Genomic DNA, 13,363 nt, shown 5'->3' on the forward strand with positions numbered 1-13,363 from the left:
AACATTCTGTTTTACCCTCTTTAAAAATGTCACCAAAACACACGGGCAGTGGTTCTTGATTACAGACATTTCACAAGTCAACGGCTCACCTACATGGTGATAAACAGAGAAATTGTCTGTTGAGAGGGCTGCTCTAAATGTCACTCTGCTCCCTCTCAGCTCTGAAAGTCCTGATCCCATGATACCACATGACTATAAGTGGCGATTTAGCGGAGAAGAGAGGTTAGCATTGTTGGAGCATGTGTAACATACCAGGTGCTTGCACAGATGTTACTTCATTTTATCCCAACAGACAACAAAAGCCCTATTTTACAGATGCAAAAACTGAGCTTGGAAAGGTCATGTAAGTTTCCCGAGTTCCCACAGTAAGACAAAGAAGGGCTGGGATTTGAAACTAGGTCTGAATAATGTTTGGCCCAGATCCTTCCTTTTTTAAAACAGAGACAGGAAAAACTAGTTACTCGAAGCCAGAGGCTAAGGAGCAAGTAATGCAACATCTCTTGCTGAATGAGGCCAGTTTGCAAGAATTAAACAGGCAACAATTACCTAAGCAACTCCAAAATCGCTTGTCTTGTGTGAATTTTCAGGGAGAGCTACTTCTGTGTTGCAGTTCCCCCCTTTATAAAAAGCCTTTAACACCTCTGTTTAAATAATGCATTTGAAGTGTTTGGTCAACAACAAACTTATTTAAGAGTCCTGTGCGAGGAGCAGGGGAAGAATATTTTTAATATGGGACCAGAGGGAACATCCAGGTTGAACTATTTTGTTTCCATTCACCCAGGAGCAAAACCAGAAGTACATGTCAGTATTTCCCAACTCTCAGTCTGACAGTGCTAACCAGGTCTGAGGGAAATATCTGGCTGATTGCTGCAAATTTGCTCACCCTGGGATCTAGCTGCTTGATGGGGTTCGTACAGGCAGGGTAGTTTGCTGGTTAAGAGCATGGGCTATGGGTTGGGTAGCATTGGGTTCAACTCTTGGCTTTGCTGGCTATAAGCTGTGCAACTTTGGATACTCACACTTTCGAATTCTCCATTTATTCATCTCTAAAATAGGGTTAATAATACCTTGCTCATGGGATTGCTGCAAAGGTTAAATAAGGTAAAGCTTACAGCCCTTAGCTGTGTGGTACCTACTGGTGGTTGCTCTTACTGCTAAGGTATGGGATGATCAGACAGAAACAGAAAAAGGGAAATGCTAGTTCTCTATGAAACAGTTAAGGGGCACCTGGGTGTGTTGGTTGGTTCAGTGTCTGACTCTTGATTTTGGCTCGGGTCATGATTCTAGACTTGTGGGATTGAACCCCACATCGGGCTCCATGCTCAGTGTGGAGCCTGGTTGTGATTCTCATTCTCTCTCTCTCTCCCTCTGCCCCTCCACCCCACTCATGTGCTCTCTCTCTTTCTGAGATAATAATAACTAAAAAGATTCCTCTAAGCAAGCACGGTCTAGTAGAACTTTCTGTGATGAGAGGAACATCCTACGTCTATGTTGTCCAGTTTTTATAGCCACTGGTCACATGTGGCAATTGAATACTTGAAATGTGCCTATGGTCACTGAGAAACTGAATCTAAATGTTACCTAACTTTCATCAGGTTTAAGTAGCCAAATGTAGCTGGTGATTGTAGCATTGGACATATTGGTTATAGCAGTGAGCATCCCTCAAAGCCTAACGTCCCTCAACACTGGGGAACGGACGCACATAGCTCTTAGCCAAGAAGGGCATCTTCCTTGGGGGTTGGGGGGCACAGACAGAGATACCCAGACCCTTTCTAAGCTGTTCACAGAGCACAGGACTTTGGGGATTCTCTGCTTCCATTCTAGATTCCCAACTTCCATTATTCTCAGTCCTGATCTCCACTCTCCCCTCTTCCCGAGGAGCACTGTTGTCCACTCCTACCTTTATACTTGCCGTCCCCGGGATGCCCTTTCATCTTCCCTCTGCCAGGAACCAACTCCTACTCAACCTTCAACACCCACTTCACACTCTTCCTCTCCTGGGGGTTAAATGAAGTCATGCATGTAAAATGCCTAACACATAGTCAGAACTAACTAAACATGTGCATCTTCATCAACAGCTAAGGAAATTGAAGCTCAGAGAGATTAGGTAACTTGTCAAAGGTCACAGCACCAATGAGCAGTGGAGAAAGCCTGAAAGTCAGGTGGTTCCTTCTTGCTGTTGTGCTGGCTGAGAATCACTGAGAACAGGGATTAAGAGGGTAGCGGAGGGGCCATTTGGTTGAACCTCATACTTTTGAAGAGCTTCAAATTTAGGTATTGATTTTTCTTTCCAAATGAAGTAGGGATGTTGAATGTTTTTATCTGTTGAATGAGATTTTCGTAACTTTAATGCATCATTTCTTCATTTAAATAAATATACTGGGGGTCCATAGGTGGAGGTGGATGGGGACTGTTTTGACTTCTTAGAAGCCAGGATGGTGGCTTTCCTTTGCCATACTCATGAGTGTGGGTCCTTCCAGCTGCCTGGAGTGGTCTCAGTTTAGATCAGGGTTTCTCAAACTGGAACTATTGATATTTGGGGGGCTGGGTAATTCTTTGTTGTGGGGGGCTGTCCTGTTCCTTGTAGGATGTCTAGCAGCATTCTCTAGGGGGTCTCTACCCATTAGATGCCAGTAACACTCCTTCCCTTTCCACAGTCCCTCCCAGTTGTGACAATCCAAAATCTCTCCAGACATTGCCCAATGTCCCTTTGGGGAGGAAACCAAATGTACTCCTCCTTATTGAGAAGCACTGGCTTGGGTGTGGCTGAGGACCCTGATCTCATGCTTCCCAGTCCTTCCCTTCCTTGTTCTATATACCCATCTCTGTGTCTACAAGGCTTTATTTACCAGTTGTCCCTTGTTCCCAGATGGGATTGAAGAGACTGTCTTCACTAAGTGTCTTTTATCTCCTCTCAGGTGTCCTTAGCCCTCTGGAAAGGCCATCCTCCAGTGGGCTTGCATTCTAGGTGGACCAGTAACCCCGGAGCCATCATGCCAGCATGTTTGGCATTTCTCACTTCAGAGTGCATCAGCATCAACTGTTAAAACTCTCCTGAACTCGCCCTTTGGAGAGTCTGGGTCCCCAGGGAACCCTGGAACCTGCATTGTCAAAAGCACCCCACATGGTTCACAGACCTCCTTGAAGACCCACCTTCCTGGGAGGGCTCTGGGCCTGACTCTTGGCTGTGAACAGCAAGGAGCCCTCCTGGTCAGAAATATCAACATCCCCCAAGCTCCCTCTCTTCTCCCCCCCCCCCCCCCCAATAAAACCAGGCATGGAAGTCTAACTCCCACTTGGCGAGCATTTTCTATGCTTTCTGGCAAGGACTAAACTAAAGCTCCTTTTCCTCCACTTTGCTAGCTAGACAATCATACCCAAGCCAACAGTCAGTCTGGCATCTCTAGACCTTCTAAGAACCTTTGCCAAATCCTTCCAACTGGGGGGCTTCCTGGGGGCCAGGCCTCGGACTCTCACACAGGGGGTGGGCTCAACTCCACAGGAAGTTGGCACATGTGTTGATCAGCCCAGTGCTGACCACCAACCAACCCCAAGTATCCAGGATGGGGAGCAGGAGGGCCAAGCCTGTGTGCAGGGCACAGTCTGGAAGTGGGGGCCACCTGCTCTGGCCCAACCGGGCAAGGAGGCTGCTGAGGAGAGCTGCTCCTGGCAGGAAGCCTGCTGCATCTCTCCACAGACACCACACTATTCCCTGACCACCCCCCTTCTCGCCCACCCCCCCTCCACCTGGCTGTGGATGCTGGGAGCTAAGTTAAAACAGGAGGACTTGGGGGCTGTGGAAAATGAATCTGGGGTCTCTGTAAAGCTTTGTTCTAGAGCTCTTCGTGCTGGGGTGGGGGAAGGTTGTGCGAGAGAAAAGTATGCTCTTGAGAGCTGGAATTTACCGCAATCCTCTAGCTGAGAAGTGAGGTGAGGGCCTCTGGGCTCAGCAGCAATCACGACTGTAATTGCTCACATCACAAATGCTGGGCAGGATCCTCAACCTCCAGTGTTTGCAGCGTCTGGGCTGAGCAGATTGGCTGGTTTTGGATCCTGGGCCACTGGAGAGCCCATGCCAGCTCCCGCACAGCTCCCGAGGCTGGTTGTCTCCCCACAATAGAGACTTGGTCCTAATAGCTCTTCCGATGCTCTCTTTATTGTTGAGAGGCTGGAAATCAGGTTTAATGTGAAACCTCTTGATTTCTCTGTTTTGCCACAAAATCGCTTTTTCAGAAAACTCCGCAGGCCCAATAAAACTCGAGGGAGATCTGACTGTGACCCTCGGTCCCCAGTTTGTGACCTTTGACCTAAAGCGGTGTTTGAGTGCCTCTCCCTGGAGTGATGGTCTGGGGAGGTCGAATGGAGCAGTGAACCTTCCAGGCGGGTTTGACAGGAGGTGGACCAGTCAGTTGCTTGGCCTGTGATGAGCGTGCCCACCATTGACCTTCAGGAGGACCCTGAATGGTAGTTCCGGAAGGAATCTTAGGGCTCATCTGGCCCACACGCTACTTTTATACATGGGGAAACCGAGGCCCAGAGAGGTCAAGGGGCTTTCCTAAAATATGTAGCTAATGATGGCAAAGGGGGTTCTAGAAGGAAGGACACTGAGCCCAGTCCAATGAGACCTCATAGTAACGGCCAGTCCAGGGTCTGGCCACAGAATTGCTCAGTAGGGCTTGTTGGATGGGGGTGGGGGGCTGAAAACGGCCCCCAAAGACATCAAATCCTAATCCCCAGAACCCACATATGTTACCTTATATGGAAAGAGGGTCTTTACAGGGGTGATGAAGTTAAGGATCTTGAAATTGGGGAGATCATCTTGGATGGGCCATTAACTATAATGGCCGTAAGGATGCCATCACATGTGTCCTTATGAGAAGGAAGCAGAGGGAGTTCTGCCATGGAAGACAAAGGCCATGAGACTCCAGAAGCAAGATGCTCATGCTGGAAGGGGCAGGCAGGGGCCCCAGCCAAGAAAGGCAAGGGATGCAGCTCTAGAGGCTGGAAAAGGTAAGGAAACAGATTTGCCCCTAGAGCCTCCAGATGTAAGATCTCCAGAGCTGTAAGAGAATAATTGTATACTGTTTCAAGCCACCACATTTGTGGTCATTTGTTACGACTGCAAAGGGAAATGGATACAATGAATATTTGGTGGCAGGGGCAGGGATGGCTTGGGCTGTGTGTGTGTGTGTGTGTGTGTGTGTGTATGGGTATGCGCACCTAGCTCTCTCTTCCTACTCACTACACTCACGTCCCACAGACCTTCTTTCCGTTCCTTGAACATCTCAACCTTGTTCCTGCCTCAGGGCCTTTGCTCCTGCTGTACCTTCTGCCAGGAACGCCCTTCCCTAGATTTCACATGGTTCATACCTTCTGGCCTCAGTATAAATGTTACCTCTTCAGGGAGGCCTTCTCTGACCCTCTGATCTAGTTTTTTTTTTTTCTCCAATCCCAAGCCATATTTCTTCAAATCACTATTTCATTTCTTTTATAGCATGTGTCACTATCTAACATGATTGCCTGAGAGCCTGAGTCTATCTGTTTATCATTCATTTCTTGTCTGTGACTCTATAATGGCAGAGGCTCATCAGTGGATCCCCAGTTCCAAGGACAGTATCTGGGGCAAAAAAGATGCTCCGTGAATATTTGCTGAATGAAAGATGGTGAGAAGCTCCCCTTCCTTGCACACAATCTGGGGATGAATGTGTGGCTGCGTGGGCTCATTTCATAGCTCCCCCTCAGAATGAGGGGCTGGGTGCCACTTGACAAGATGGCGGGGACACAGATAGGAGAGAGTGCAAAGTAAGAGTAATAGCTCTATAACCAGGGCTTCTCTCCCCTCCCCAGGAAACGACGGACTGGGGAAGCCCCTTATGTTCACATGGTCAAGGTGAGAATGAAAACTTGCACTGAGGTTCAGTGTGAAGGCAGTCATTGGAGTCAATGCCAACGGACTGATTCAAAGCCATAAGACATGTCAAGTGCAGTCACGGAGGAGACCCTCTATTGCAGACAGTCCTGGAATCAGTGCGGTCATTGGTTGGTCTGAGGTCAGTTCTCCTGGGGTGCTATCTTGCGTGGAGGGCACTTCAGTTTCCCTTCCAGACTGAGAAAATATCCCAAGTCCTCCGAAACTTGATGGCTAGCGGTCAAGTGCACTGTGGCCAACAGTGTAATCTATGTTAGTGGAGGCCAAGAGCATGGGCCTGGGGTCAAGTCCTGGCTCAGTCATTTGCTGGCTCTGTGAGCTGGGACACGTGACTGTGCCTCTCTGAGCCTTGGCTTGCTTACTAGGAAAATGGGGTGCTATGAGGAGCAAATGAGGTAACTGATGTAAAGACCTTAGTGTGCGGCCAGGCCCCCTGGAGGGCTCAGCTTGATTAGTATGTTGGTCATAAAACAGAGGCTTGTCACAGGAGACCTCCTCTCCCCAGTTAAGCTCATTCTCTAGGATCGAAACTGACTTCTGAGCCTCCAGCCACCTCTTCTCGTCCGGTTTCGTGTCAACTGTAGCCACCCACCGTGAGATTTCTAGCAGAACCAAGATGAGCACTCTGTGGCCAGGGCTGTGTGACTCTGGGCAAATTGCCCCACCTTTCTGAGCGTCAGTTTCCTTGCCTATAAGGCGGCCCAAACCATACAACCTACTTAGGAAGCAGGGCTGAATTCACCCAAGCTCTGAAGAGATGGCTATTATGAAGGTTCTCTGTAAGTAACCGAGTGCCCTGCGAGTGGAGAAGTCATCAGAACGCAGGGCGAGGCTGACCGGCTGGTCCAGATGGATGCTGGACCAGGGACCTTGGCCTCTTTAGAACCCTCCTTCAGGGCAGCAATCTGAACAACCTGGATATCCTCTGACACGCAGCATTTTAAAGTGACCGTTCGCAAGTGCCGAAGGTCCCAGAAGCCCCCAGATTTCCCTTCCTTATGCTCCCCGCACACTGCCACCACCTGCCGGGCCCACCTTCCCCCTGGGATCAAGGGCGAGACTGTGTCTAGACTAAACATCGCTTCTCTCCCCAACGGAGGGCCAGCATTCCCAAACAACAGGACTAGGGACGCCCGTGAGGGCAAGGAGTTAGATGAAGCAGGTGAATAGGTCCGCGTCCAAGAGGAAAGACGGAAGGAAGGAAATGAGGCCAAGAGAGCAGGAGAGTCAAGGGCACCGCTGAGAACCAGGGACAGCCCCAGCCTCTGCTTGGCCCCCGGAAGCCACAGCCTGCTGGCTGTGACCCGGATGTGGGGCTCTAGGCCTGGTAGGCAGCCGGCCTCACTGGGCATCCAGAATCCAGGCTGCCAGCTCTGACCCACACCCCAAAAAGCAGCCTGGATGGGGAAGCCACTGGAAGGCTGAGTAATTTCCAGGCGGCCACGTGCTCCAAGGGGCTGGAATCCTCCCCAGCCCACCAAGCCCAGAGAGTGACGTTGAAGACCCTTCTGTCTCTGGGCTTGCATTTCCTGACTTGGGACGCTGACACTTAACAAGGCCCTTATTCCTGTCACCTAGTTTGGTGATTTCTGAGGGCACTTTTGGTTTTTCCAATGATGGTGAGGGTCCCTGGCATCACGGTGGAAAGGAGGTGGCATTGGGGATGGTCCAGGGGCAAACCCACACAAGGAAGAAGGGTCCTGCCTGCCATGCGACCTTAGCACATCAACCAAGATGAAAAGCAAGCTTAAACTTCTGAGTCAAGACCCCGATTCAGTCTTACGCTAAAACATGGCTTTAAAATACACTCAGTTTTCCGTGCATACAACCATCGGGAAAAGACAGGACATCATTTTATTGGGAGTCTGTCACCATTTCGGAAGATCACATCACCAAGGAGACACCGCTGGTGGCATCTGAGTGGCCAAAACAATACACCTGGTTCCACCTGCATTTGACATGGTCGTGAGTGGACCAATTCTCTGTTTAGGGGCAAATAGCTGAGCGCTGATAGATGAAATTACAGCTTCTGTTATGATAAATTACTTTTATGCCTGGTCTCCTTTCGTTTATAGTTAGGGCATTATTAGCTCCTGGTTAAGAAAGGGGGCATTTAAAAACATTTGTGGGGGTGCCTGGGTGGCTCAGTCGGGTAAGCATCTGAGTTCTGCTCAGGTCATGATCTCATGGTTCGTGGGTTTGAGCCCCGGGTCAGGCTCTGTGCTGACAGCTCAGAGCCTGAAGCCTGATTCAGATTCTGTGCCTCCCCCTCTCTCTCTGCCTCTCCCCTGCTCGTGCTCTGTCCCTCAAAATAAATAAACGTTAAAAAAATTAAAAATATTTGTTAACGTGGGGGGTGGGGAGCTTTGAGCACAGGCGTGGGCCACTGTGCTAGGGGACCATGCACTATTATTGGATAATACTCCTGCTGAGAACCGTTTACCCTAGCGGGGTTCGTGGAGCCCTGTACTTGCCCTGGGCCACTTTCTTCCAAAGCAGTGTTTCCTGCTCCTTTTGGTCACTAGAGGGAGGACTGTGATGGATGAGGGCGGGTTGAGAGCTGAGGTGCAGCCTCCCAATTTGGGAAAACAGGTCTGCCGGAGGAGACCCCGTGTCAGACCAGCATGTCCTGCCCCGGTCCTCGGGGAAACAAAGGCTGCTTTTCGGAGGCGGTGTTTGGAGGGGCCCCTGAGGCCAGGCTCCCGTTAAAGTCCTTCACGTTTGGCAACCTCACCCAAGCCTAGTGTCCTGCATCAGGTTTTTGCATCCCGCCACTGCCAGCTGGGAGAGGGTCACACTGGCTTCTCGGAGGGGGAGGGCCGAGCTCCCAATGCTAAGAGGGACCCTCCGGGGGACTTCTCTATGTCACACAGGGAGATTCAGGCTCCTAGGTCTGGGGCGGGGCTGAAGGAAAGCCCCAGGGAATTCTGATGCTCACAACCCCATGCCCACCCCATGCCCAGCTGAGAATCAGAACCAAGCGTATGGAGCAGTAAATACAGCCTCCGGGAGGGGACTGTCACACTCATTCAGGGCCCCATTGCTCTTCCTAGGAGAAGGGGGTGTTGAGGAGCAGGGAGGCACATATATCCAGAATGGGGACGAAGAGGTTGTGCTCAGAAGACTTCGTTGGGTGGGGGGGGCACATCTGGTGCCTCCTAGAAAACCAGGCCAATGATTGATTCTGGATTCTGTAGATGCTTTAGGATTTAAGCCCACCGGATGAGACTTGGGGGCCGCTGGCTGCCCAGAAACTACATCAAGACCTATGTTATCTCAAAACAAAAATATGTTATCTCTGCTGCAGGTGCTGTCGTAGGGACACCTGGGAAATGGCAGCTCCCCTGAGGACCCGGCTCTAGCCTGGTGGGGAGGGTCTCCAGGCTTAGTCATGGGTGAAGCGGGCCCCAGATCTCTGTATGCCAGGACAGCCCTGAGGACTGGTCCCAGCCCCCAGCTCTGGCAAGGAAGGTCAGGACAATAGGGGCCCCCACCCACTTGCCCCACCGAGAGGGTAACACCATGTCCTGTGTACTGGGGCCAAGACTCTCCATCTCCTGTGGAGATGGGACCAAAGGTATGGGGAGACTCCAAGCTGCGCCCCCCCCCCCCAGGAGCTCACAGAAGAGGGAAGAAGCAGGTTGGAGGACAGGAGCTCAAAGGGCAGCAGGGAACCCCTGGGGCTTCTGGCAGAGACCCCACCTTCCCGCTCGGGGTATTGCTGGAATCAGCTGGGCTTTTGCCCAGGTGGGAGAAGTTGGAAAACTCCAGGATGCAACGGTGGCCTGAGGTGCGCTGCCATAGACCGAGGGCCCCCCTCAGAGGCTGGTTGGGGGGCTGACCCGTCAGGAAGGGAGACTGGGTCCCACGCAGGCCTTCCACCACATCAGGCACCCTCCCACCTCAGGACCTTGGCACCTGCCACTCCTCTGCCCGGCATGCCCCTCCTCCATAAAGCTTCAACGTGCCCTTCTTCCCCGCCCTCCGGGTCTTCCAACATCTGCTTCCTTGAGACCTGCCCAGCCTCTCTCTCTGAAATGCACCGTCCGCAATACTTCCTGACCCCCGTCTGATTCCGTGTATCTCCTCAGCACATATCTGACGGCCTACTTATGTTAACATCTTTATCTCACTGATTCTTTGCCTTTTCCCCGTGACACTGTAAGGTCCCCAAGCTCACGGGGCTTGTCTATTTCATTCACTCACAAGGTCAGAGGGTCGGCGTGTTCCCTCCACCCCTGGTGCCGGGTTTGTCTTCAACAAACATGTGTTAAATGAAACCAGTGCAGGGGCCTGGAGAGAGTTGCTTTAATCCAGGTTCCTGAGGGACACCCTGGGGACCTCTAAGTGCTCTCTGGACACTCAGGGGTCCTTGGGGACAGGGTGGGTGGGTGGGTGGGTGGGAAATCTTGTCCTGGGTTTCTGGGTGGCCCCACATGGGGGCTGGGTAAGAAGTGGGGGCTGTGCTAACCTGAGACCAGAATGGGCGCACAGAGAAGCTTGCCTCTCTCCTCTGTCCCTGGACCCACTATTCTCTGACCCCTTGGCCCAGCTGCCCACTCCTCCCCAGAGAAGGAGCTAGAATCGCCCACTGTGTCACCTGTTCTCTTCCTCCACAGAGTCAGAAAATGCCAATCTGGCAAACACAGAGGGGCCGGGACCTGGGTTTTCCTGTTCTCGCCTCAGTTCCTGCAGACTCTGAGCAAGAGCGCCGTTTTGGGGGGGGTGGGCAGGGCCTCTACTTCGATTCCATTCCCTTCCCTTAGAACCTCCCTTGCTCTCCAGCGGCTGCCCAAGGCAAGAGCTGGTTTAGGCTGAGGGCTGTGCAGGCCTCAGCCCATCCCCTCTCTCTTCCCAGGACCTTGGCATTCACCCTATGCGGAGGCCGCCGCGGACACACGGCTCTCGCTCACGGGGCGACTCGGGAAGGGCCCCTCCTCTCTGAGCCTCAGTCTTCTGCCCCATGAATTGCAGATCGCAAAAATACCCATGCTGAGTGAGGGGTTGCTAGAAGACGTGACATCAGCCACCGCGACTGTCAGCTGGGTCTCGTGGCAAGAGATACAGGCTGGAGGTTACGCCCATTCTGTTCCTACGGTTGCAGTTTTGAGAGAAAGAGGCAAGAGTGGTTGAGGGCAGGTGCCTCTGCAGGTGTCTGGGATGGCTGGGGTTGGCTTCTGGGCTGTGAGACTGAGTTGCGACACACGTTTGCGTACGACACATCCATGCACACACACAGGGCTTACCTGTCCACCTGGACTTCTGCATCCTTCGTCTCTGCCTTGGAAGGTCCCCCGCCATTGATCCCTTTGCTCCCACTGGTGAGAAGGCTCAGTACAGGTTCTATCTCTTTGAGCAAATCACTGTTCTGGCTGCCCTGGATGCTCTTCTTGGCAGAGTCCTGGCCCGGGGGCCCGGGAGCCCGGCTCTTGGTATGGGGGAGAGAGCCGGCTTCCTGCCCAGCGTCTTGGGCGTGCTGCGGCCCATTGCCAGGACCCGTGGCCCTGTCCACTGCCGGTGAGTGCTCTCTGCTGGCCGATGACTGGTGAGACAGATCGACAGCGGTGGTGGGGGGAGCCAGAGGCCGTGTCACGCGGATGGTCTTGGGGGTCCCGTCCCCAGTGAAGGTGGTCTCCAGGTGAGTGGTGAAGCCCTCGGGGCCCCTCAGAATGAGGACCACGTGGGTCTCAGAGGCGATGCCCCTGAGCACCTCCAGGGCGCTGTCATAGCTCAGGTCCACCAGGGGCTGGCCATTGACTGCAAGGATGATGTCACCGGCCTGGATGAGGCCGCTCTGCTCCGCGGCACCCCCTCGAATCAGGTCGGAGATGATCACGGGCGGCTTGCTCACCCGCTCCTTCACCAGGAACCCCAGGCCCCCCACCTTGCGCTTGAAGAGGCGGACGGAGATGACGTTGGGTTGGATCTGCTGAACGCTGAACACCTGATTCTCCATGGTGTCTACTACCCAGGTGTCTGAAGACCTCAAAATGCGTCAAGCCAAGATGGTTTCACCAGGAGGAGCCAGGCTTCAGGGCGTGCTCGGAGGAAGAGGGGGCTGGTGCTGAGGCGTCTCAGGAATGAGCTGCTCTGGGGCTTTGTCTTCTCCGTCTCTGACGTCAACACGGCATCACCCGCTCATTGCTGTCCGGCCATCGGTGGCATGATCTCCTGCGTCTGCCTTCCTCCTCGTTCTCTAGGAAGCGATGGTTGATCAGGCGGACGTCAGGACCAGCCGTGGGACGTGTCCCCAAGCAACAGGTCAGGCAGACTGGGGAGGAGATGTGTCTGGTGGATGTGTCTAGATGTGTCTAGAGGTGACGCAAGCTTCAGCACACTATTCTCCGGGCGCCGCCAGCCCGTCAGACCCGTGCTGGAGAGGAGGAACAAGGGAGGGGGTGGAGAGAATCACAAAAGAGAGATTGATGTGGAGTGCCCAACACCACCTTCAAAACCGAGATGGAAAAGGCAGCCAACTGAGAAGTCCAACCACGAGACGCTGGAGCTTGGAAGCCAACCTAGAAATGAAATCCTTCCTCCTCGAGGGGAGTGGGGGGACCTTCCCAGTGAGCTGCAAATTGCCTGCTTTCATCTCCCATGAGCAAAGCCCTCTAAGACCAAGGGTCTCCTTGAAAAACCACTGATAACTGTGGAAATCAGATGGCAAGAATCACGATCTTATCCCTTATCTCTTTCCCACCTCGTGAAGTCAACCTGTCACGTGGTCTTTGGCTCTCTGTGTTTTACAAACATTTTCCATTCACGGGTCAGGAGCTCAGCCGGCACGGACCTTTGGGCCCTCTGTCCCAGCTACCCCCAAAGTCCCCACAACAAACCCACTGGAAGGGGGAGGGCCACCAATGATGTCAATTGGCCTCTCTGACCATTTTTGTAATGGGCGACTTGTTCCAGGCTCAACAGGACAGACGTGGCCGCATTACAAACCAGTATAAACCAAATTTGGTGTGATAAATACAGAAGACATGGGTTCACGCAAAACTCTGGAGGGCATCTGCATTCCACAGACAACCCGAAACCCTAATGCGGAAACATTTGGAAGAGCGGACTGTGTCCCCCTAAGGGTTAGCATAGGCGCACAGCACGTGCTCAATGAGTATTTGTTGACTGAAGAAAAATCCCAAAAGATTAAACATAGCAGACACTTATTGAGTATGTACGCTCCTAACGTATATATTTTTTCTCCTTTGATCCTCACAATTACCCTTCAGTAGATGAGAAGCCTGGGAAGGGTAGTTTATTTATCCAAGGTCATGCAGAAATGATGGCAAAGAGAGGTTTAAATTCAGGTGTGCCCCACTCTTGAGCCCGAGCTTTTAAACTTACACTCTGATTTTTTTAAAATTTCATATTCTGGTTATTTTCTTCATTCTCCCTGGCTCCCCCGGGCTTGGAGACACGGGGTATGGTTGGGGG

The 13,363-nt window shown here is 52.3% G+C and overlaps 1 protein-coding gene across 3 annotated transcripts in view; it reads right to left on the reverse strand.

Annotated features, from left to right (window-relative positions):
* The window catches only part of NOS1 (nitric oxide synthase 1), a 187,803-nt gene that overhangs the window by 78,786 nt on the left and 95,654 nt on the right, over positions 1-13,363 (reverse strand). For all 3 annotated transcript variants that reach the window (XM_043557707.1, XM_043557705.1, XM_043557706.1), the window contains exon 2: positions 11,176-12,302. In XM_043557707.1, the coding sequence (XP_043413642.1) occupies positions 11,176-11,885 (710 nt within the window). In that variant the 5' untranslated portion in view covers positions 11,886-12,302. The remainder of the gene's footprint in view (positions 1-11,175; positions 12,303-13,363) is intronic.

The sequence above is a fragment of the Prionailurus bengalensis genome, chromosome D3 (assembly GCF_016509475.1).
Source record: "Prionailurus bengalensis isolate Pbe53 chromosome D3, Fcat_Pben_1.1_paternal_pri, whole genome shotgun sequence".
Classification (NCBI taxonomy): Eukaryota; Metazoa; Chordata; class Mammalia; order Carnivora; family Felidae; genus Prionailurus; species Prionailurus bengalensis.